Source organism: Rattus norvegicus, chromosome 2, assembly GCF_036323735.1.
Source record: "Rattus norvegicus strain BN/NHsdMcwi chromosome 2, GRCr8, whole genome shotgun sequence".
Taxonomy (NCBI): domain Eukaryota; kingdom Metazoa; phylum Chordata; class Mammalia; order Rodentia; family Muridae; genus Rattus; species Rattus norvegicus.
In genome coordinates, this window is record NC_086020.1 from 6,922,129 (window position 1) to 6,945,070 (window position 22,942).

The 22,942-nt window shown below is 40.9% G+C and overlaps 1 protein-coding gene and 1 pseudogene across 4 annotated transcripts in view; both read left to right on the forward strand.

Moving 5' to 3' along the window:
- Window positions 1–22,942, forward strand: part of Ell2 (elongation factor for RNA polymerase II 2) — an 80,209-nt gene that overhangs the window by 11,683 nt on the left and 45,584 nt on the right. For 3 of the 4 annotated variants that reach the window (XR_010063598.1, NM_001427210.1, XM_008760604.3), the window contains exon 2: window positions 16,825–16,872. Coding sequence is in view for 1 of the 4 variants with exons in the window: in NM_001427210.1 (NP_001414139.1) it covers window positions 16,825–16,872 (48 nt within the window). In the remaining 3 variants the exon portion in view is untranslated. Of the gene's footprint in view, window positions 1–15,345; window positions 16,270–16,824; window positions 16,873–22,942 lie in introns of those variants that run through there. The other variant, XM_039103371.2, reaches the window with a different exon arrangement.
- Window positions 7–14,164, forward strand: LOC134485564 (small nuclear ribonucleoprotein Sm D1-like; annotated as a pseudogene).

Consider the following 22,942-nt stretch of genomic DNA (forward strand, 5'->3'; position numbering starts at 1 on the left):
GTGAGCGGCCGGCCGGGCAGCGCTCGGGGAAACGGCGGCCACTGAGCTTTCTGCCCGGCACCTGGCGCCGCGCCAGTGGGGCGCTGGCTCGGGCTGCTGCGGCGGCACCCGCCTAGGGGAGGGAGGCCAGCCGGAGTCTCCGGGCCGTGGTCCGGGGCCACTGGATCGAGGATGCGGGCGGGCGGCCCCTGGTGGCGGGGTCCGCCTGGCAGGGGCTGCGCGGCCGCTGCGGGACTTTCTGACGGCGCCCGCGGGGTTCCTAGCTTGTTTGGTCCCGAGAAGGGACCGGGTGGAGGAGAGAGAAGTGCGGAGGGGGCGCGCGCAGCTACCAGTGAAGAAGCGACGGTCGGCATCCTTGAGCGGTCCGAGTTTTCTAGGAAACGCCGAGGGATGGCGGAGGGGCTGAAAGAAGGGCAGAGGCTCTCCGTGGGGGTGAGGACACGACTTGTATTCTCAGGGACTCGGAGACACTGGCACTCCGAGTGTAGGCGTGAGTGTACACGGCGTACCTGGGAAGGCCGGGACACTGGCACTGAGAGGAGGGGGAGGGGGACACACCTTGCACTCTCAGGGACTCTGTGCCTTGGGTTCCCGGAGACTAGCAGCGTACCATGTGGCCACAAACCGACACCGCATCTCGGGGAGAGACCCAGAAGACTCAAAAACAACTAGAGCCTGGAACAAGACGGCAGGTTCTGGGGAAAGGAATTCTCAGAAGCTCGGCGTAGCCGAAAGGCGCGCCGTGTCCGGTGCTGACTCGCTGTCTGTTGGCGAGGAGCGAGCCCGAAGGTTGCCGGAGACAAACGGCTTACTGGATAAGATTCTGCTCTTTTCCTAGGCCCCTGAGAGAGAAACCTGCGGACTCCCCCTCTTACCATACTCCGAGAGCCTGTCTCAACTACAGGAAGAGGCTCCAAGGCACAAACCCTGTAGTTGGAGTCCAAACCCAGGAACTTTCACACTAAAAGACACCATAATGACAGTTTAACAAGATAGAGGTACAAAGAAGCCGATTATGGACATGTAATGGTGGGGGCGGGGTGGAATAGAGAGACGAAAGTGGACACGTTGTCTAAGGGAAAGGCTATACCATATGGGAGAACCAAGGGCATTTTGTTCAGAGAAAAACAGCTACAGCGCACAGTATTTTCCAACAAGTTCAGTGCCTAATAAAGAATATATTCCAATTTGTCTCATAAAACAAAGGGGCACCTGACTTAGACCTCATATACTTAGATAAAAGTGGAGAAAAGAATTAACATCTGTTGAGCTCCCACTAGTGCCAGGCACTTTAAATGCATACAGAGAAAAAGTCTTAGGCAGAGCCATCATGAGAGGCAGAAACCTGGGCCAGCAGAGCTTCCAGAAGTTCCCACAAACATGCATACACGCAGAGGAGAGCACAAACAGTTGTGTACATCTTGGAAGTATGAGTTCACATGACAGAAAAGGAAAGATCTAGAGCATATGCTCAGAGACTCCCAAAGAATTGTTTGGACATGTGTTATGCACAGAGAAGCATATGGTGGAAAATAATGACAAGTTTTGTGGGAGTTTGAGGGGAAGGCAACAGGGAGGAATGCAAGTATAGGACCCAGGGAGAAGACCTCAAATATGGCTAGGAGAGAGCAGTGTAGAGCCACTTATAAAGACACAAAGATATAAAGAATGTGCTAGTAGCTACTCTCCAGACAGGTTCACAAGCAAGAAAGAGGCCACCAGGATGAAGTGGGAGGCCTATCTGGGGAAAACCAGGCAGGCAGGCAAGGGGAACAAGGCTGATAGAAACTCAGCCCTGCAAGGTGGAGAGATAAGTTTTTAGGCTCTAGGGGAATAGGAAGGAATGACAGTGGGAAGAAGTAAGGTCAGGGGATGTAAGAAGAGGAAGAAGAGGAGTCTACCCCCAATTAAAAGACAACAAACAGACCTGGGGATACAGAAAGGCTGAGACAAAGCAGGGTAGAAAATCATCTCTGGGAACCGGGTGTATGTGTGTAGGGTAGTGTAAGGGGTCGGGGGGGTCTGTCAGCCCCTTTGGGAAACAACAAAGTGTACAGTTAAACAGGGATGTTGCATCACATACTGGTTCAGGGAATTGGTAAAGTCCACTTGAAGAAAAGAGAAGGTGGTGCCCAAGATAACTGAAGTTACAGGCACAGGGTGTCTACTGGGGCCCTGGAAGGGAGTTTATTTTCTTACCTTTGTGTGGCCTTCATTTCTGTAAGGTGTTTTCATACTTGGAATTAAGGTTAGAGTGCCCAACTCACTGTTTATATATGTCAGTATCTTAACAGAGACAGAATATCAAATCTTGTTTCTCTAGTCAGCTCTCTGCTTAGATGTTTTTTTTAATGTTGCTTGTTTTAATTCAAGATACTGAAGTCCATGGCTTTGTTCTGAACTCTCCTTAGTCCCTGTTACAGTCATCACCCATTTTCCACTTCTGGCATGTAGATAAGTGTATTGGATCAATCCTGTGTCTCCACTTTTCTAAATGTGGCATGCTGCCGGTGGGTGGGGTTGAATGCGCTGACTCAGCCCTTTCTTTAGACACTGCCTTGTTCTCAGTTAACCAGCTCCTGTCCTTAGTTGGGTCACTTAAGCTTTGGTTTTTGTTTTAGTAGAAAAATTTGTTAAGAGGCTTAGAAATCAAGTCTTATTTAGGGTGAAAATGACAAGCTTGTTGTAGGAAAATCGATAAAGCAGGGTGAGCATGGCTGAGTGCCTCTCCTGGTTCATCCAGACCAGGGCTGACACAGTAACAGCTGATAGCAGTGGGCATCTGCCTGAATCCTTTTATCCTCTAGTGGAGACATACATATTTGGTACTTTTTACTTCCCATCTTCGGAAACAGGGTTCCTGACTTTAAATTGTAACTGCTTTTTGAGACTGTGGGCTTGGGATACATACATAACAAGGGGAAGCTTTGGGATGCTTATCCTCCCTCTGGGCTTGTGATGATTTTCATTTTTTGCATGAAATTTCTCTTACCATGTCTGTACTAATAGAGTGTGGTACTTGGTTGACAAATGACTACCAAGAAGCTTTGATTTATAAAGAGATGATGAATTTTTAATAACTTTCTAAGGGCCAAAGATCTTAACTTTATTTGCTAAATTGAGCATCAGGAGTTATTTTGTCCATATTATTTTGTCTGTTTCATTTACTCTTTTAAATAGTCCATTTGACATAAGGCTTCACAGAAGGAGAGTTAGGAATGCATAAGCTATGGTTTAGTCTAACTATATAATTCTGTAGATAATAATCAAGTAAATAAATTCCCAGGGCTTTTCAAAACAGAATCTGAAATCTTGTTTATTTTTAAGATCTCAATTCTTCATTGTTTTCATATCACAAAATTTGATTGACCATCATTGTTTGAGGTTTCTATTTTCAGAGAATAGATTTGGAGACTTTGTAATGAGCATGAGGGGCCTAGAGGCACAGGTGAAGGGCATGTTGCTTTTCACACACCTGGAATACGGAACCAGTTTTAAAAATGCTCATATATAAAATAACTGAAAAGTTATTTTCATGTTTTACAGAAATAGTCAGATATTCTAATACAGGTATACAGGATATAAAGTTTTGTCTAAACACAGATAGATGGCTTTGAATTCAAAGAAAAAAAACAAATCATATCATAAATTACAACTTTATGGTCTGTGATTGTGTGGCCTACATGTGCTAAGCATGTGTGAGAAGATCTTATATTACTATATTATATTTTCTCTTAAATGTCAAACTATGTATAGAATTAAAATACTTTTTAGCTGACTTCCTTACTTGTATAATGTTTTTTTTCTTTTGACATTTTAATAATATACCTAGATAAGAAAATATTTTCCAAATACTGTTTTTAGATTTTGTTATTGCTGAGCCTATCAATTTGGTCTTTTTTTAGATTCTGAGGCTGCACATTGAATGTGGGGCCTCACATATGTTTGGCAAGCACTGTTTCTGCCACTGAACTAGAGCCCAAACCCCTTTTGGAAAAAGAATCTTCTGTATTCCAAGCTGACCTAGAAAATGCAATATGGCTGAGGATGGCCTTGAACTTCTGATCCTCCTGCTTTCATCTACCAAGTACTAGGAATGCAGGCCATGCACACAGTTTGAGGTAGTTTTAGGTATCTAATATAGGGCTTCCTGTGTTAGACAGGTGCTATGCCACCAAGCTGTATTCCAGCAGCTAATCTGCCTCTTGTTGTTTGTCCTTTTGTTTTGTGACAGAACCTTATTGAGTTACTGGGACTGGTCTATGTAGCTCAGGAAGGTCTTAAACTTATAACTCTCTGCCTTTTATAAAAATGTTTGCCAAAAATCTTCAAAAGTAGCCAGGCAATGGTGGCACACACCTTTAATTCCAGCATTTGAGATGCAGGGGCAGGTGGATCTTCTGAGTGCAAGGTCAGCCGGGTCTATAGAGCTAGTTCCAAGACAGCCAGGGCTACACAGAGAAACCCTGACTCTCAAAACAAAAGAAAACAAACAAACAAACAAAAACAAAAAAAAAAACTTCAACAAGTAGTTAACTCAAATATCATGCTTTCCCAACTATAACATAAAACTCGAACAAGTTTGGGAGCACAGCTGTTCATTTTCCATCCCTGAAGATCAGGTACCCCCTGCCTTTTTGTAGGGCTCAGTTGATCTTGTGTTACCTCTATTGGCTTGAAACTATCATTATTTTATTATTACTATTTTGATTAGTGTCATTTAGAAAAATGTTAGTTTGAAATTTTTTTACAAGTGTACTTCTACCTAAATTTGAGTGAAGAACTCATCTGTTTTTTTAAAAATTATATATTCTTGTAATCAAGACATTAGTCTCAAATCAGTCTCCTATACTATTGTCCTTCATAGTGACCCCAGGTGTGAGCCACTTGATTGTTTTCTTTAGTCCTCACTTTGACAGGTCCCAGGACAGGCTGCAATGCCTCAGGCTTTCTTCCAGATAAATGTTTCAGCAATTGATTCACTGTTGTTTAAGACATAGAAAATTAACCCATGCTTCTTACTTCTTGCTCACTATTAATTATGTCTATTAGTTTTCAGCAATCTACTTTGTAAATCCAGATGTTCTTCTCCAGCTGCCACCTCAGGATTTAGACTTGCTGCCACAGCAGTACCAGTGTTGTCAAATGTGCTTATTAAGTAAAACCATGAGGTTTGCTGTAAGTTCCGTTTGTTTGGTTTCAGAAGTGTAACTAGGTTAATTTAAGTGTTACCTGCTTTTATCTAAGACCCATTTTCAATCAGCACTTGATCTTCACATGCTTGACTTTTTTTTTTAATCAAGGAAAGATAACTTAGTGCCCCAATTCTGTACTACTTAAAACATTTACCCACATACTCAGTGAGTTCTCAGTGCTCCTTCTTGAAGAAAAGTAGTAGCCAGATTGCCTAAAAAGATAGCCAGGAACATTGACACCCAGACTGGGAAGAGAGGAAAAGAACCTATGAGATGGGTTGGAACATGTTCAAGAAAAAATAGTTGAAGAGGAGTATAGAATTCTTGAAATGGTTTCCAGGGACTCACACCAAGGACAGTCCCTAGGTTCAGCCTTGTCACTTGTTCCTTACACACTCAGGGAAGATTACAGAAGATGTGCAGTAGAACTTGCAGTTGATGGTACGGCCAAAGGAAGTCAGTGCTAGGTCATTTTTAACAATTTGCAGTGAACCTTTGCTTTGTCATTAAGAAAAGAGGCTCTGGAGCTGGCACCATCATCCAGCCACTTGAGCAAGTATATGTGCAATGTTTGAGAAGATCTCTGTAAAACACACCATGAGTTCTGCTTTTACAGTAAAGAAACAAGTATATAACAGAACCTACATTTAACTCTCCTACATGCCACACAGCTGTATAGAGCATTTCCTATGACCTAGGTAGAAATGTATATAACAAATTAACAGCTGTGTTTCTACTGCCAAATTAAAGCAAAAAGACATGACATAATTCAGGATTACCAGACAGTACTCCTTACTCTGTTTTTGTTTCATTAATTTTTTTATCTTTTTAAAACATTCTTTTCTTTTTTCCTACCATCTGTAATTCTACCTGTAATTCCTATAATTCCTATCATCTGTAATTTCTACCATCTGTAATTCCTGCTGCTCTTGTGAATAATTTTAAACTTCAAAAAACTGGTTTAAGAGTTTCTACCAGCACTTTGCCATCATAGTCCAAACCTGTCTCAAATTGCTCTGGCTATGTAACTGAAGACATTAGAGGATATTAATCTACAAGCTACTTAAAAACTCAGGAGTCAGATCAGCACCGTGCATTGGCCTCTGTTGTATGGACTTTGGCTCCTAGTCTCATGTTAGCTACATTACTAGGCTGCTTCTCTGCTTCCTGGAGTCTTCTATGTTTAGTTTAGAAATTACCCTTGGTTAGAAAGTGACTTGAGTATTAAGATTTTTAGTGACTAAAAACTGATCCAGACGACCACATGACCATCAGAGGGAGTGTCAAGAGTAAGAAAGAAACAATGGTAGAAAAGCTGGGGCAGTTTCTGAGAATTGGCAGAAAGAACTGGTACCTCTTAACCTGCAGTGAGAGAGGAAAAAAATGACTGGGTGTAAGGGAGCACCAGCAGGTTGGAGCAGGTTGATGATTCCTCCCAAGTAGTTTGTAATCTGTTCTTCGTTACTGTGGGGACACTGGAAACTTAGGAAGCTTTGAGCAGTGCTTTCAAAGTCTAGGCTTGGTGTTCAAAATGACTGTAAAATGAACCTAGAAGTAGGTGAATTAGGAAGGTGTGTGGTAGGGTAAGCCAGAGATGACTGTGGAGTCTAGACCAGACTACTATTGATATTTATTAGAGATGAACAAAATCACTAGACTTTAACAAGATTTTAAAGGAGGAGGGTAAATTTGGAATTTCTTGGCATTGATACTAGTCAAGGTACCCTTAGGAAAGGAAAAGTCAAAAACGGTTGGGATCATGAGATAGAAGTGGGAAGCCAACTAAGGCACTAAGCACCATTTTTGGTGAAAATTCAGTCATTCCGTCTTTTGTTTGGTAATAAAAAGAATTCCAGTTTGATTAGATTTTGTGTGTGTGTCTATGAGAAGCCAGGTATGCCTTTTATCCTAGCACTTGGGAGGCAAAGGCAGATGATTGCTGTGAGTTTAAGTCCAGCCTGATGTATATAGTGAGTCTAGGACAGCCAGAGCTGCAGAAACTAGAGACCCTGTCTCAGACAGAGAGAGAGAGAGAGAGAGAGAGAGAGAGAGAGAGAGATCCTTAGTTGCTTGTTTGTCTCTGAGAGTTAAATACTGCCCTGAACTGATTGACTATGCTTGATTAGTGAAGGTAACCTCAGCTTGAGGACTGTCACTCAACAACAAACAGGTTTGAACTTTTTCTTCTAAGATTGGCTTAGAGCAGTGGTCTTCAACCTTACCAATGCTGAGACCTTTAAATGCACTTCCTTGTGCTGTGGTGACCTGTTATGATACAATTATTTTTGTTGTTACTTTATAATTGTAATTTTGCTACTGTTATGAATCATAGTATCTGTGCTTTCTGATGGTTTTTGGCAACATCCTAGGGATTCTCAACCCACAGGTTGGAAACCACTGGTCCAGAGACTTTATCTGTGCACTAAACTATTAGCATAGCTTTCAGATTTTTAAAATATCTATTGATTGTATGTTTGCCTGTGTATGTGTGGATATGAGTGTGACACAGCACACATATGAAGATCAGGGGACACCTTGTGTTGTGAGTCAGTTTTTTCCTTTTACTGAAAAGGTCCCAGAGATCCAATCTAGGGTGTCAGGCTTGGTGGCAAACGCCTTTACTCAATGAGCTTTCTCACTAGCCAGTGTGCGTCTTTAGGTAACAGTACCTTTGCTGCCTCAAGAGACTAGGAAAGGGACCCATATCATAAAAACTCAGTTGGATTTTTTTTCCTGTAATGAAAGATAGAGGAGCCACAGTTACAACTAATTATATCTATATCTATATCTATATCTATATCTATATCTATATCTAATATATACTATAAACATTTTTATTTATCTTCAGACCTGCCCAGGCATAGAACTGAGTTACTGAAAATACAAATAGCCCATGCCAACAGAAAGTGGTTGCTACTTAAAAGAAGTTAAGTAAACATGGAAACACACACACACACACACACACACATCCATGTTAAAGGAAGAGAATATGTTTGAAAATTTGGTGTCCACTCATAGAGTACACATGGACAGACCCATGGCTCCAGCTACATATGTAGCTGAGGATGACCTTGTTGTGCACCAATGGGAGGTAAAGCCCTTGATCCTGCCAAGGCTGGACCCCCACCTCCACCTCCCAGTGTAGGGGAATGTCAAAGCAGGGAGGCAGGAAGGGTGGTTGGGTGAGGGAGCACCCTCATAGAAGAAGGGGGAGAAGGGATGGGATGGGGAGGTTATGGACTGGAAACCGGGAAATGGGATAACATTTGAAATGTAAATTAAAAAATATCCAGTTTAAAACAAAAGGAAAAAAAAAGTAGTGTCTTCTTGTGGTCTGCTGAGCCCACTCTCTTTACTATGCTCCTGAAACTGTACCCACCCAGGTGTCATTTCCAAACATCTCCATCCCTACAGTCCCACAGTCAAGGCAATCTGAGAAGACAGGCATTTTTTTTTTATTAATTTGAGTATTTCTTATATACATTTCGAGTGTTATTCCCTTTCCCGGTATCCGGGCAAACATCCCCCTCCCCCCCCTTCCTTATGGGTGTTCCCCTCCCAACCCTCCCCCCATTGCCGCCCTCCCCCCACCAGTCTAGTTCACTGGGGGTTCAGTCTTAGCAGGACCCAGGGCTTCCCCTTCCACTGGTGCTCTTACTAGGATATTCATTGCTACCTATGAGGGAAGACAGGCATTTCATCCCACTGGCCATATCTCTGTATTATAAACCACCGTCCCATGGTCTCCCTCCCTCTTTCCTCTGTCTTCTCCTGAGCACTCTACTTAGATCATCTCTTCATGTTGTTACAGCATGTCCCAGCTCTCCTGTATTCACTCTCTGTAGGTGAGTTCATCAGTTCTGAGTTTAAATATCAACTGTGGGCTTCATTGCCGACATTCATCTCCAGATCACAGCTTTGCAGAGTGGGTGTGGTGGCTTGTCTATAATCCCAGCACACAGGAAGGCAGGCAAGAAGAGCACAGAAACTTGACTCCAACCTTATCTCCATAGCCAGTTCTCCATCTCAGAACTGTAGTCTTAGAAACAACATTGCTGAGCCTGCGACCACCCTGGCTACATAGTGAGGTCTGCTAGGGCTACATTCTGAAAACCTGTCTTTTTATTTTTATTATTTTTTAAAAAACCTATTAGGCACTTTTTAAAAAATATTTATTTACATTCCTCCTCACAGAGTACTTCCCCTTCCCTTTCTCTTCTGAGAAGGTGGGGGCCCCTTGGGGTCCTCTCCCATTGAGGCCAAGCAAGGCAGCGCTGTTGGGGAACAGATACAGGCTACAGCTTTAGGGAGATAGGCACTTTTAACAGATCACCTATTCATCAATATTTAATAGGCACCTCAAACTTGTAATCAAATGTATCTCTTCTGCTGTTTGACAATTTGTATATTCACATAATTAATTTTAGTGATTTTTCGACACCCAGTCATCTTCCCTCTCTGGTTTGGTTTCACTTCTTGATCTGCTTATCACCTGAATGAGCCCCATTTCAGTTAATGACCACATTTTCCAGTTGTCTAGAGCTAAGTCATAGCCCTTGATTTGTCTCTTCTCTTGGGAGGTTTGGTCTATCTCAGGTCTTGTCAGTCTTAAAATATCTAGACTCGGACTCCATTATCATCATTCCATCTGATGTATATAGTGAGTCTAGGACAGCCAGAGCTGCAGAAACTAGAGACCCTGTCTCAGAGAGAGAGAGAGAGAGAGAGAGAGAGAGAGAGAGAGAGAGAGAGAGAGAGAGAGAGAGAGAGAGAGAGAGATCGAGATCCTTAGTTGCTTGTTTGTCTCTGCTCTTCAGGACCACTTCCCTGGACTAGCAGCTGCCATCTCATTTCCACTGTTTTCCACATAGCCTGTCAGATCTAGCTCCCAGACACTTTTCCTGCATCAATTCCTACAGTGGCCTCCTGTTGTGACTTAGTTGCTGCAGATCTTTTAATAATCTTGTACTATTTTACTGCTTCTGTTCCAGAAATCATGATTCCTAGGGACAAGGCTTTATTTGCCTTTATTTACAAGTTATAATTGGCATTAAGCTTATTATACAATTACAAAGCTGCTAGGTTCCTAAGGGGAAATGATGGGCTTATACTTCAAGTATTGTTGGTTAGAGGGTTGCATGAAATAACTACAGCTTTTCAAAAGCTCTATTTCAAAACAAGGACCGAGTTTATGTAGATTTGGAGTTTTTATAGAACCCAGGACCACCTGTCCAGGGATGGCACCAACCACAATGGGCCCTCCCACCCTTGATCACTAAATGAGAAAATGACTTACAGCAGGATCTTATGGAGGCATTTCCTCAAGGGAGGCTTTTTTTCTCTGTGATAATTCCAGCTTGTGTCAAGTTGACACTCAAAACCAGCCAGTTTAACTGACCCCTTGTTAATCTGACAAACACATCAGTATTAAGTCTCTACCCTTGCTTTCTTAATCATGCCCAAGATTTAAATAGCATTAAATGTCCCACAGTCTTTACAAATTCTTACGTATTAAATTTTCTATCTCCTTAAAATATCCAATCTCTCTTAAATTCAAAGTCTTTAAAATTCAAAGTCTCTTTTCTTTTTTTTGCATTTTTATTTACATTTTAAATGTTATCTCATTTCCTGGTTTCCCCTCCAGAAACCCTGCTATCCCACCCCCCTACCCCCACACCCCCACCCTGCTTCTATGAGGGTGCTCCCTCACCCACCCACCCACTCCCTCCCACCTCCCCACCCTGACATTCCAGGATCAAGGGCCTCTCCTCCTATTGATGCTCCAACAAGGCCATCCTCTGCTACATATGTTGCTGGAGCCATAGGTCCACCCTTGTGTTCTCTTGGGGTGGTGGTTTAGTCCCTGCGAGTTAGTAAACTTCACCTACTGCCTGATCTTTCTCAGGTTTTTCCTTCCTATAATGTGAACTCTGGCATAGAGGATTAGGCCCCCAAACTCTCATGTCTCCCACAGCAGATGTATGCGTAGGTCAGGGTAGGATGAGAAAGGTAGCAGGATGAAATATGCCAAGTCCTAGGTTGTTTCCAGCTTAGTTATTAATGGAACACAAAGACTAGGGATGGAGGAGAGAACAACTATGGGATTTCTAAGTCTTTGGTATTTGGAATTCTGAGATTCTAATTGGAAGTAATTGACTAACAGAATGTGGTATGATAGAATGAGAGGAATTTGTAAGTTACTCCTGTCAGTCTCAAGATCGAAGAAGCATTGTCAGAAAAGTAGTAGAGTTGCCAGGTTAGTCAGGGAGTTATGTTAGTGCTTGTCAGTAAGTGAACTTTGCTGTCACTGGTTTTCTAACGAAGACTGCTCTGTACGCAGTAATAAATAGCGATCTTTGGAAAGATGGCTGAGGAATGGAGACAGGACCCAGTTGTCATCCTACAAGTATAGCAGGCCTCCAGGGTGGGGCTGATGTAGAATGAGGAAAGGGCAGATACTAGCTTTTGAAATAAGGGCTGGTGTCTCTTAGCACAGGAAGAGGTAATATGGAGTGGAAAAGTCAGCAATTTGAAAGTAGTTTGCATTTATGTGGCACAGAAGAGTTGGCGAAGTTGATGGAAATTTTCAGTACCAGTGGTAAACTGAAGCCCTGAGCTTGAGTCCAGGGGCCAGCTCTGAGCAGCCTCTAGGGAAAAGTTCAGTGCTCTGATTAGCAAAGTTAAGAAGGCAGGGCTGATGAAGCTGCTGAGAACTCTGCCCTACTGCAGAAGGCCATTCTAATTCCACATGAAGAGGGGCGCCACAAGTTCTGCACACATGGTTAACTTCAGAAAGAATAAGTTGAGCCATGGTAGATAGTTGGTGAGATTCCCCATGAAAGAAGTGTAACTTGACCTTGTTTTCATAAAAGCCGGTGGATTACAAAGAGTCACCATTGACTACCCCTCCAACCAACTATTACCTTTTAATTTTTCCTTCTTAATGAACATTACAATACCTCCACCAAGAAGTGAACTTGTTACCAGGAAGCCTTTTAATTCTGTCCCTAAGTCTGAAGATAATTGTCAGCTTATGGTGGTAGAACTTTAAGAGTGTGAATCTGAACTCCAACAGGTAGAATCTAAAATAAAGTGATATTATTATTTATAAAAGATAATGACCCTGGGAAAGCCTGTGGAGCCCCTCTTCATGGGGAATTAGGGTAACCCTCTATAGTAGACAAGAGTTCTCAGCAGTTCATCAGCCCTGCCTTTTCAACTCTCTTAATCAGAGCACTAAACTTTTTTGCCTGGAAGCTGCTCAGAGCTGGCCCCTAGACTCCATCCAGCTCACAGCTTTCCTGAGGTCATTATCCATTTTATAAATGATAATACCATTTTATTTTAGATTCTGATATTCCCATCATTACAAAAAAAAAAAAAAATCCTTTCTCCTCCCCGTTGCTGGGCAGTAACAGAAGTAGTGTGTCCCGTGCTGAAGGAGGGCCGTACAGAGGCTTGTCCTTTATTTCAGGCACAGGTGACACAGACACCAGGGACTTGGGTGGGTGAGTGGGGGTGGGTTTTGGTGTTCATTGGGTTTGAATATAGGGAATGAAAAGTACTTTACAAGCTAATGTGTTTCTATTAAATAATATTCAAGTCTAATTTCTCTGTGATCCTGTTAACAATTCAGTAAGCCTTCCCTTGGAATATAGAGTAGTGACTGGGAGTACCTAGAAATTGTGACTAATATTTATGATTACTGCTGTTCCTCCAAATGCACAGATCTGTGGAAAAAATAGAGATAACAACAGCAACAAAAAGGAGACAAAAAAGTCAAAGCAGTTCTCAGGAAATTATACTCGTCTAGTAAGGATTCTGTGAGCAACTTGGCAGCCCTTTGATTCTTTCGTAAAAACTAGTCTCTGGCAAAATGGGGAATTGGGTAGAGACCTACACTTGGTTGAGATCAGGATATTTAACATTTTATATTTGTTCAATCCCATTGTTGTTGTTTTCAAGGTTCCTCCAATTATTCCTTCCCTGTCTCTACTCCTATTAAAAACATTTTGAGAACATTTTTGGAAGATTGAATTAGTGTATTTTTCTCTTGCTAATCATATCTATCAATTTGCAATCATGATTGGTATTCTACCAGAATCCACTTTTTGGTCATATCAATCATAGAAATGGGAGTAGCTCATCAACACATCCTAGCACATTAAGGCCTCCACACGCTCTTCTGGCCATTCCTACCCCTAGTCCGTGGGTCTTTGGAGCCTGAATTCCGTGGACAGTTGGACTAGAAGGGGGACTGCGCTGCTAGGATGAAGCTCGTGAGATTTTTGATGAAACTGAGTCATGAAACCGTAACCACTGAATTGAAGAATGGAACACGAGTCCATGGAACAATCAGGTGTAGATGTCAGCATGAATACACACCTCAAAGCTGTGACAATGACCCTGAAGAACAGAGAGCCTGTACAGTTGGAAACATTGGGTATTCGAGGCAGTAACATTCGGTATTTTATTCTACCTGACAGTTTACCTCTAGATACACTACTTGTGGATGTTGAACCTAAAGTGAAATCTAAGAAAAGAGAAGCTGTTGCAGGAAGAGGCCGAGGCCGGGGTAGAGGAAGAGGACGTGGTCGTGGCAGAGGAAAAGGGGGTCCTAGATGATAATGTCTCTCAAGATTGCTATTTCAAATTGATAAGGAATTTGGGGTATTTTTTGTACAGGTTTTGTTTATTTGTCAGTTTTTAATAAATATAAGCGTAGGGACAGAGTTGTCTGCTGATTATCAAATTGAAGTTTTAGCAGCTACTGTATTCATAGAGAATGTTCCACATGAAATTCATATGTACTGAAAATGGGTTTGATTCCTTTGAGTTCATTATTTGGGCCCCTTTTGAGATGAAGTAAATTCTTGGTATTTTAATAAAGTTCTTAATGGGATGAGATCTAAAACTCATCCTCTTTAGTTTTACTTCATGGAGCCTTAGTTGTAAAAGAAAAAAATAAATAAATGATTTTGATTTTTCCTGGTTAAAAAAATAAAAAAAAAAAGATGTTACATACAGAAGTCAGTATGTAATGAAAAGAGGTTTTCATTACTAAGGCAGAGAAAACATACATTTGAGGTTTAATTATTTCGTTCTCTGTCATTGTGATGGTTTGTATATGCTTGGCCCAGGAAGTAGCACTATTAGGAGGTGTGGGCTTGTAGAGTAGGTGTGTCACTGTGGGCATGGGCTTAAGACCTTCATTCTAGCTACCTGGAAGTCAGTCTTCCACTAGCAACCTTCAAATGAAGATAGAGAACTCTCAGCTCCACCTGCACCATGCCTGACTAGGTACTGCCATGCTCCCACCTTGATGATACTGAACCGAACCTCTGAACCTATAAACCAGCCCCAATTAAATGTCCTTTTTAAGATTTGCCTTGGTCATGGTGTCTGTTCACAGCAATAAAACCCGAACTAAGATAGAAGTTGGTACCAGGAGTGGGGTATTGCTATGATAGGCCTAACCATGCTTTTGTTTGGAAGAGTGTAGATTTGGGGACTTTGGATTTGGAAAACCATGGAATGTTTTAAGTGGGGCTTAATGAGCCATCCTTGTAGGAATATGGAAGAGTTTGATGCTCTGAGTGATTTGAATTGTACAGAACTGGCCCAAGAGGTTTTAGAGGAGAAGAATTTCAGTATGTGGCCTAGAGACTGTTTTTGTAGTATTTTGGTTAAGTGAAGAATGTGGCTGGTTTTTACCCTTGTCTGAAGAGTCTATCTGAGGCTAAGGTAAAGAAATTTATAATTGCATTGACAAAGGAAGTCTCAAAAAAGCCCAGCATAGACTTTGTTCTGAGGTCAAGTCTCATGAAGAACATTTTGAACAACTCTGCAAGCTTAGAAAGGAATATGGTTCAAGTATTAAAGGGGTACCAGGAAGTGAAATGGAACTGAATCCTGTATTCTAGGGATAGCATATTACAGGAGTAGGAATTTAGGGAAGATCCTACTGAGCTGAGTTTAGATTCAGGCATGGTGGTGCACACTTTAATCCAAGGAGATAAAGCCAAGCAGATCTCTGTGTACCAGGCCAGCCTGGGACAGAGCAAGTTCAAAGTGAAAAAAAAGTATAAGTCCACAAGTGGCAGTACAGACATTTAATTCCAGGAGATAGGTATGCAAATCTCTGAGTTCAAAGTCAATCTACAAAGCAAGATCCAGGACAGCCATGCTTAGGCAATGAACGAATTAGAAAACAGAAAGCAACTGATAATGGAATAGAACAAAGGACCATGTTCCAGCTACTGCAAGCAGCAGAACTTGGCAGCTTCGCAATGTGACTCTGGCTTTAGAGTCAAGAAAAGAAGATACTACTGGGACAATTGATGCTGGTTAGCTGGAGCTAAGAAATTAGTGGTGATTAAGAAGAGACCAGCACCACTGAGGTGCAATCTTCTGGGAAGTGTTTCCTGGGAGCACAAAGAAGCTGTGTTCCAGAGATAGCCAAGATTGTACCTCATGCTGCTGTTGGACTTGGTAATGTGGTGGTACTGGTTGCGAAGCATGAAGGGGTCATGAAGAGCAGCTGAGGCTTGACACTGTGAAAGGCCATGAAGGCCATTGATGAAGGTGCAGCCTCAGTTGTAGTTGACGGCCCTGGACTGAAGGGGTCATGCAAAGGATTTGAGGCTTGGCACCATGAAGAGAGCCTATGAGAGGCTATTGTGTATTAGAGATGCCAGTACCATGGGATGATCACCAAGAATAGCAGCAGCAGTTGAGTGGATCAACCTGAGTCTAGAATGCTACAGAGGGCAGAGCTGGAGAAGTGATGACAGCCCTTTGGAGGATCCCAGAAGATTGTGTGTGGATCCCAGACATTGAAACCAGAAGCTGTAGTATTGAAGTTGCCTTGAAGACCCCAAGATATTCAAGATGCCAGAGCCATAGGATATCTGCCGAGGAATGCTGTTAACAGAAAGTGGAACCAGCCCAGGAAAAGAAGTTTGTTGAAGTCAACAAAGATTGAAAAAAGAGTTGGAGATCTGAAGACCACTTTGACATCAGACATGGAGATGCAGAGTTTAGAGTTTGTCCTGCCTTGCTTTGGGTATTACAGGTAAGTGATTGGATGGATCTCAGAAGAGACTTTGACCTTTGGACTTTTAACATTGTTGAGACTGCTATAGACAATGAGGACTTTGAAAGTTGGATTAAATGCACTTATTTTTATTAAACTATGACTAGATATGGCCCCCATAGACTCATGTGTTTAGACATGCCTGTGGGGGCCAGGAAGTGGAATGTGATGGTTTGTATATGCTTGACCCAGAGAGTTACACTATTAGGAGGTATGACCTTGTTGGAGTCAGTGTGTCACTGTGGGCATGGGCTTAAGACCCTCATCCTAGCTTCTTGGAAGTCGGTCTTCCGCTAGTAACCTTCAAATGAAGATGTAGAACTCTCAGCTCTGCCTGCACCATGCCTGGCTAGGTGCTGCCATGCTCCCACCTTGATGATAATGGACTGAACCTCCGAACCTGTAAGCCAGCCCCAATTAAATGTTGTCCTTATAAGAGTTGCCTTGGTCATGGTGTCTGTTCACAGCAGTAAAAACCTAACGAAAATAGTCTAACTAAAGTTTACTTGTTTTTCTCTTTCTTTTTTTATATAGAGTTTAATTCCTTTTCAACCTTCAATTCAGTTCCAAGGACTCCAAGGGGTAAGTACTATCAATTTTAGGAAAATATCTTAAAGCTTTACATTTTTCTTTCATCTTACTGTCAATATAATCAGTCACATATTTTAGGAGCTTCATAACCAAATGAGATTTTCCATCAGGTTTAAGATGTTTGGGTTGTCTTTATGTTAAAAAAAAAAACAACAAAAAACAAAAACAAAAACAAAGTTGTTTGCAAATCATGGATGGTTGTGCCTTTTCATTGAAGAACCTTTTCATTGAAGATTAAACATCAAGAGTTTGATGGAAATTTATTATATTTGCAGCAACTAAACAAAGGATTGATTTTATGCAAGTTATGAATACAATTGTTCCTATTAATAAAGTGTAGCTGTATGCTTAATCTCTTAATTTTGCACAGTAGGAAATGAAATGTATAAATAGGAAATAAGCTTTGCTAGAATAGGCATTTTTGTATGTCTGCTTTATTCTACACTAGGGAGTATAACTTGGAGGTGGTATATGCAGGACCTTGGGTCCAGTGACCAATACCAAAACTAACAAGCATAATATATAACTTTTAATTAAATGGACCTTTGAATTTTGTTTTTATAATAGATATTTATAGCAGTAGCATTAGTATAGCTATTAATTTTCTTAGGTTTATTAATTTTATATGTATGTTTTGTGTGTGTGTGTGTGTGTGTGTGTGTGTGTGTGTGTGTATCACATGCATGCCTGGTGCACTCAGAGTTGAGAAGAGGGGGCTGGAGTTATGAATGGATGGATGTGGGTGCTGGGAATGGTACCTGGGTTGTCTGCAAAAGCTGCAAGTGTTCCTGACTAATGAGTCACCTTTCCAGCCCTAGTATTACTTTTTAGTTGTTACTATTAATATTTAACATTAAGAAACTAAATAGATGTTTATTCTGCTTCCTCGCTTGAATTAATCAGTATTTATATTCCTATATGCTAGCTATGTAGCATGGCCATTTGGATTACCTATAAGTGGAGTTTATGACTTTGGAGAAAAGCCAAGCACAAGGAAGAAGATCATAAGCTTGATCATTGTAAATCTACATCCTTGTGACTTTTTATAACATCAGAAACATAAAAATGTACCTACCAAACGGTCTTTTTAAACCTTATAACTTGAAAATCTGTAGAGCCAGATTAATTACATCATTCATTGGACTAAGAATTCAGTATTTCTAAATCTTTTGTATAATGCTAACTTGAAGGAGATGTTTGTGTGGATGCCAGTTTTGCTTCTACATGACAGCTTTACAATGAAGTCCTTTCTTCCTCCTTAGTGACTAAGTGTTCATGGATGGGGTCCTAATAGAAATGAGCATTCTTCTGAATTTTCTTGTATAGCTTTTTAGGTGCTGATTACTAACCTCATCTCATTTTATATGAGGGGTTAGTTCAATTGTTTAAATAAAGTTTTTGGAGTTTCCTGCAGTTTTTAAATGGCATCAGTAATATTTGAAGTGATGATCCAATGGCAGGCCAGATTCCTAGAACTCTGGAGAACACTGACTTTTCAGGCCGGAAAGTAAGGTCTGAGCTGTGCTTCTTGGAGCTGGAGGGGCCACTGCTATTCTGGAACTGCTGCTTCCCCTAGCTTTCCCTTTACCTTGGTTGAGATCTCAGGCTAAGAAAATGTAAATAAAGGACATTTTCTTAGGAGGCACCAAGTTAGACACAACAGCCAAATGACTGGGAGTGAATACTTAGGGCTACCAAACTCTAATTCTGATTCCAACATGCAGTTTAGCACAGGCATGGGCTTCTGCGGTCTACTTCTTACCCTAGGTCCTGGGCAAGCAGCTCACAGTTGAGACACTGGGCTTTCTTTTACAAATCCCTTACCTCTTTGCACAGCTGTCCTTGAGCCCACATGTCCAGCCCTCTTCCTAGTACTTATTTTTGCTTATACCACTGTATCCCTTGCCCAAGTATTGTTTGCTGCCAAAGGTAATTTAGTTATAAAATGACTGATAGGTTTAACTCTCAGAATGTGTTTGAATTTTAACAGGTAAGCTTTCAGTCCAATTACAGTGTGACTGTGTTTGTATAGTGAATGGGGCTTGGAGGCACTGTAGACTGAGAGAATAGGATGCTTGGCCTTACCTTGCTTGTTCTGTGTCTGCCTCATCAGCACCCTACCCTTTTTATTATTCTCCTGGGAACAAAATTATGGACTCAGCATTGTTTTAGAGCCTGCAGCTGCATTCTGTCTACCCTTCCCCCCTTCCATTTGCAGAGCTCTCCCCAGCCCATTGGGACTTGGTAAAAACAAAGACTCATTACAGGGGAGAGAGTGGGTTGGCACAGCCCACAGGGAGTCTGTAGAGCCATAACTGTGAGGGTCTTCTATACAGTGCTCCTCTGTTGTTCTTTAGAACCATGATAAGTTAACATTGCCTGTGATGATTGCTTTTAAAACCCTTCAGAAATATGCTTATACAGTTTTCCAGTGTGGAAAACGGTTAGGGTTTTAAATTGGAAGGTTTTTAAATTTAGAGTTCCCACAAATGATAACTGTTTCTTAGTGAGAGATGTTTGTCTTTTTATATCAAATGTAATCAAAAATATACCTTAACTGTCATGATAGTGCCATTTGTAGGCAAATTTGAAGCATTGTTAAAGTATCCTTTTAAAAGTGTTAGATATTCCGTTTGCCTGGTGAAGTTACGCTAAGTCTGCATGGTTATGATAGTCCTAGTTGCTAATTATAGGATCCCCGCCTCCTTTGGTAATACCTATAGAGGGTCAGAGTTTAGATCTTGGCAGATTAGCATTTAAGCCTATTTGCTTTTTTGTTTGAACATGCTCTGTTGGGTTAATGTTCGTGTCTACAAAAATACAGACTGAAATATTGAAGTATGTCACTGTGCTGTATGGAATTCTAAGACATTGATTATTTTGGTTTTATTTCTATAGCTGGACAGTAGCTTCAATAGCAGAAAATGGAAACTGTCTAAGAGGCACTGACACCTTTCCCATAGTGCAAAGGGGCACACCAGAAATTTGATGCTCATTGAAGGCATTTTCTGTAGGGAAGCACCTCATGAATGTTAGGAACTGTGTACAACTGTAAATATCCTCATTTATTCCCCAGTCTGGGTCAGCCAGTTTGTCCTCATGGGTCTAATCTCTACCTAGCCCACCTACATGTAAGAATATAAGGTAATAATATAAGGTAGAATATAATATGTAATAATATATACTAAGAAAATGACAACACAGTGTACCAGTTTCCAAAAGCTGCACCTTTATAGTCATGTAAGCTTTATGAAAAGTAGCACTGTTCTCTCTTCCTCTTACACAAAGCAAAGCAGGTGACTTCCTGTCTGTTCCAGTGGAGTTTGGAAAACCAATCTACGTAGCTTTATGAAATTGAGTATTTCTAAGGGCAAACAGTTGGTAGATGCAGGCTATACTGCAGGTGAAAAACCCTTCGCATATATTGGAGAGCTCTGAAAAAGTGTTTCTGGAAAGCTCACTCAGTGTTTAGTGCAGTCAGCTGTTGATACAATTGACATAACAGGTATTTCACAGACTATAAAATATGTACCTAGTTGGCGTATTAATAAGTTGTTACTATTCTGCTTACTTCTTGGTTTTATGCTGTTTTCTGTGTTTGTTTTTGTTTGGGTTTGACTTTCTCAGATGCGGCCTCTCTGTGTTGCTCAGGCTAGCCTGGAACTTTCAGTGTGGATCAGACAGACTGACCTTGAATTTGAAAGAATCCTCCCACCTCTCCCTGCCAAGTACTGAAATGCCTGGCATTTAGCTACCTACTCCACTTATTTTAGTTTTGTGAAGTCTCCTTATATGTCCCAAGCTAGCCTAGAACTTGAGATCCTTTGCTTTATGCTTTCTGAAGCACTAAGATTTCTGGCATATGCTAGCATGACCAAGTTCTACATTAGTGTGAAAGAATATAGAGGTAGGGTACGATATGGTCCTCACTCCTGCAGAATTTCCAGCCTGACACACACATGCAGACTAACATTTAGGAAAGGGTTAATAACAAATAATGGATTTAGCTAAAACCCTCACACAGCACTTCTATAAAAGGACCATTCTATAGGAACCATCAATAACAAGGCCTTGTGTGTGTTTCTCAATGCTGTGAATCAACATTTGAAACAAAGGTTTTTGTGGGCACAAAATGGTATCTGTTAGCTCTGCATGATGCTGTACCTGTAATGCCAGTATTTCAGATGCTGAGACAGGAACATTTAGAGTACAAGCATGGGCTTCCAATCAAGGTGTTATATTAGAAAAAGAAAAAAAAAAGTAAAGTTCTCTTTTCAGAACAAATGTTTAAAATCCTAACAGCCTAATTTAGAATTAACACAATATTTTATACACAGAAATAAATGTGAGAAATGAGATAATTGGGATAAAACATGAAATAGCAAGGTTTTCAATAGCAAATAATGGCCACATTTGCTGACATGGGTGGATGCCCTTGCAATTGATTTGCTTGGGGCTTCTAAGACTAATATCCAGGAAGTGATTGTCTCAGGAAATTGTCATGTTGTGAGATTATAGAATCCATATTGACTTAGTGTTTATTATGAGACTGTTATTCAAAGTTTCTTTTTAATTCCTTACTTTCAGACTTAGCAACTCTAGAGGCTACAGAAGTTTGCATATACAATTTTTAGAAATTATCTTAAAATGTTGAAAATAAAGACATTTTTATATACAATTTTTATATACAAACAAGTTCACATATGTCTTTTCTTTCTCTCTTTCTTTCTTTTAAGCAACTATGCTGACATCCTGGTATAGTTAACAACAGAGTTGGCATGAACCAGGCCCAGAATGCCAACCAGCTATTGGCTGCTGTTCTCCCAGCTGTGTAACACTTGCATAGGTACAAGGAAACCTAGGTAGCTGCCTACAGCTGGGGACACATGTCTTTTCAAGACAGAAAAAAGCCAGCCAAACAAGTTCTAAATGTATGCCTTCTAAAAAGGCACAGGAACCTCCTAAATCTGTTTAACTGATAGCTTTAATGGCTTGAATAGTGTTATAAATTCTTGCAGTAATGTCATTAATGCAGAAGCTTGGAGGATTGGATTCTGTTTTAAAATTTTTTATTTAAGCTTTGAGCTTAGCATAGCATTCAGAAATACTTTGCTAATTATTTATTTTACTTTATATGGTCCTGGGAGAAGATTGAGTCTAAAAGACTAAATTATACAGTATTTGAAATTAGTAGGCGATTTCAACCCACCCTGAATATGCTTCCCCCAGACTGCCCTACCCTACCCAACTTGGTACCTGGAAAGCAAAGATAACTATCGGCTTGGAACAAGTAGCAAGACAAAAATGAATCCTCAGCACTACCTTCTCTCTTAGATGATATGCATTCTCTGGCTTCTTTCCCCCTGCTGTTTCTGGTTTGGCTAGCTCACTAGTTTTATTAACAATGGTGTCTCATCAATCTGCTCAAAAGTTGATGATTAGAGACTGATACTCTTGTCTCTGAATGTGACTACCACTAGGAGACTGTTAAAGGTGTTTTGTTCTAAGATTCTTAATACTGTAGTGGTTTATGCAGAAGACAACATTAATATTAATGTTTATATTTAATTTAAATTTTTTGCATATTGATTATAAAAGGCATGAATTATTTAACTTTTATATGTACACAAAGTTTTTTTTTTTTAATCTCACTTTAGCTAAGGATATGAGCTACCTCTAGACACTCATTATCTCTATCGAATGAAGTCATAGCTTGAAGCTATTGTAACTTAACCAGCTACTCTAGTTTTATGCTGTCACTTATCCCTGCCTTGGTGTTCTTTCTGGGCTTTCTAAATGAACAGAGGCAGTGAGCTAAAGTCAGAATCTCTACAGCATGAGTGGGTATCAGTGCAGGCCTCCAAAACACAGAGAACCTAGGCTAGCCCTTACCTCTCAGGAGTTCAGAATGGCGGAGGATAACTTTGTCTGTGTTTATAGGGCCTCAGGGAACTATCTGATAGTATTTCCTAGCTAGTTTTGTCAAGACCCTAAGGAGAAGCATAGTGAAATAGGTCCCCAAAGCATGAGCATGGAGAGAGGTACTCACCCATGCTGATCT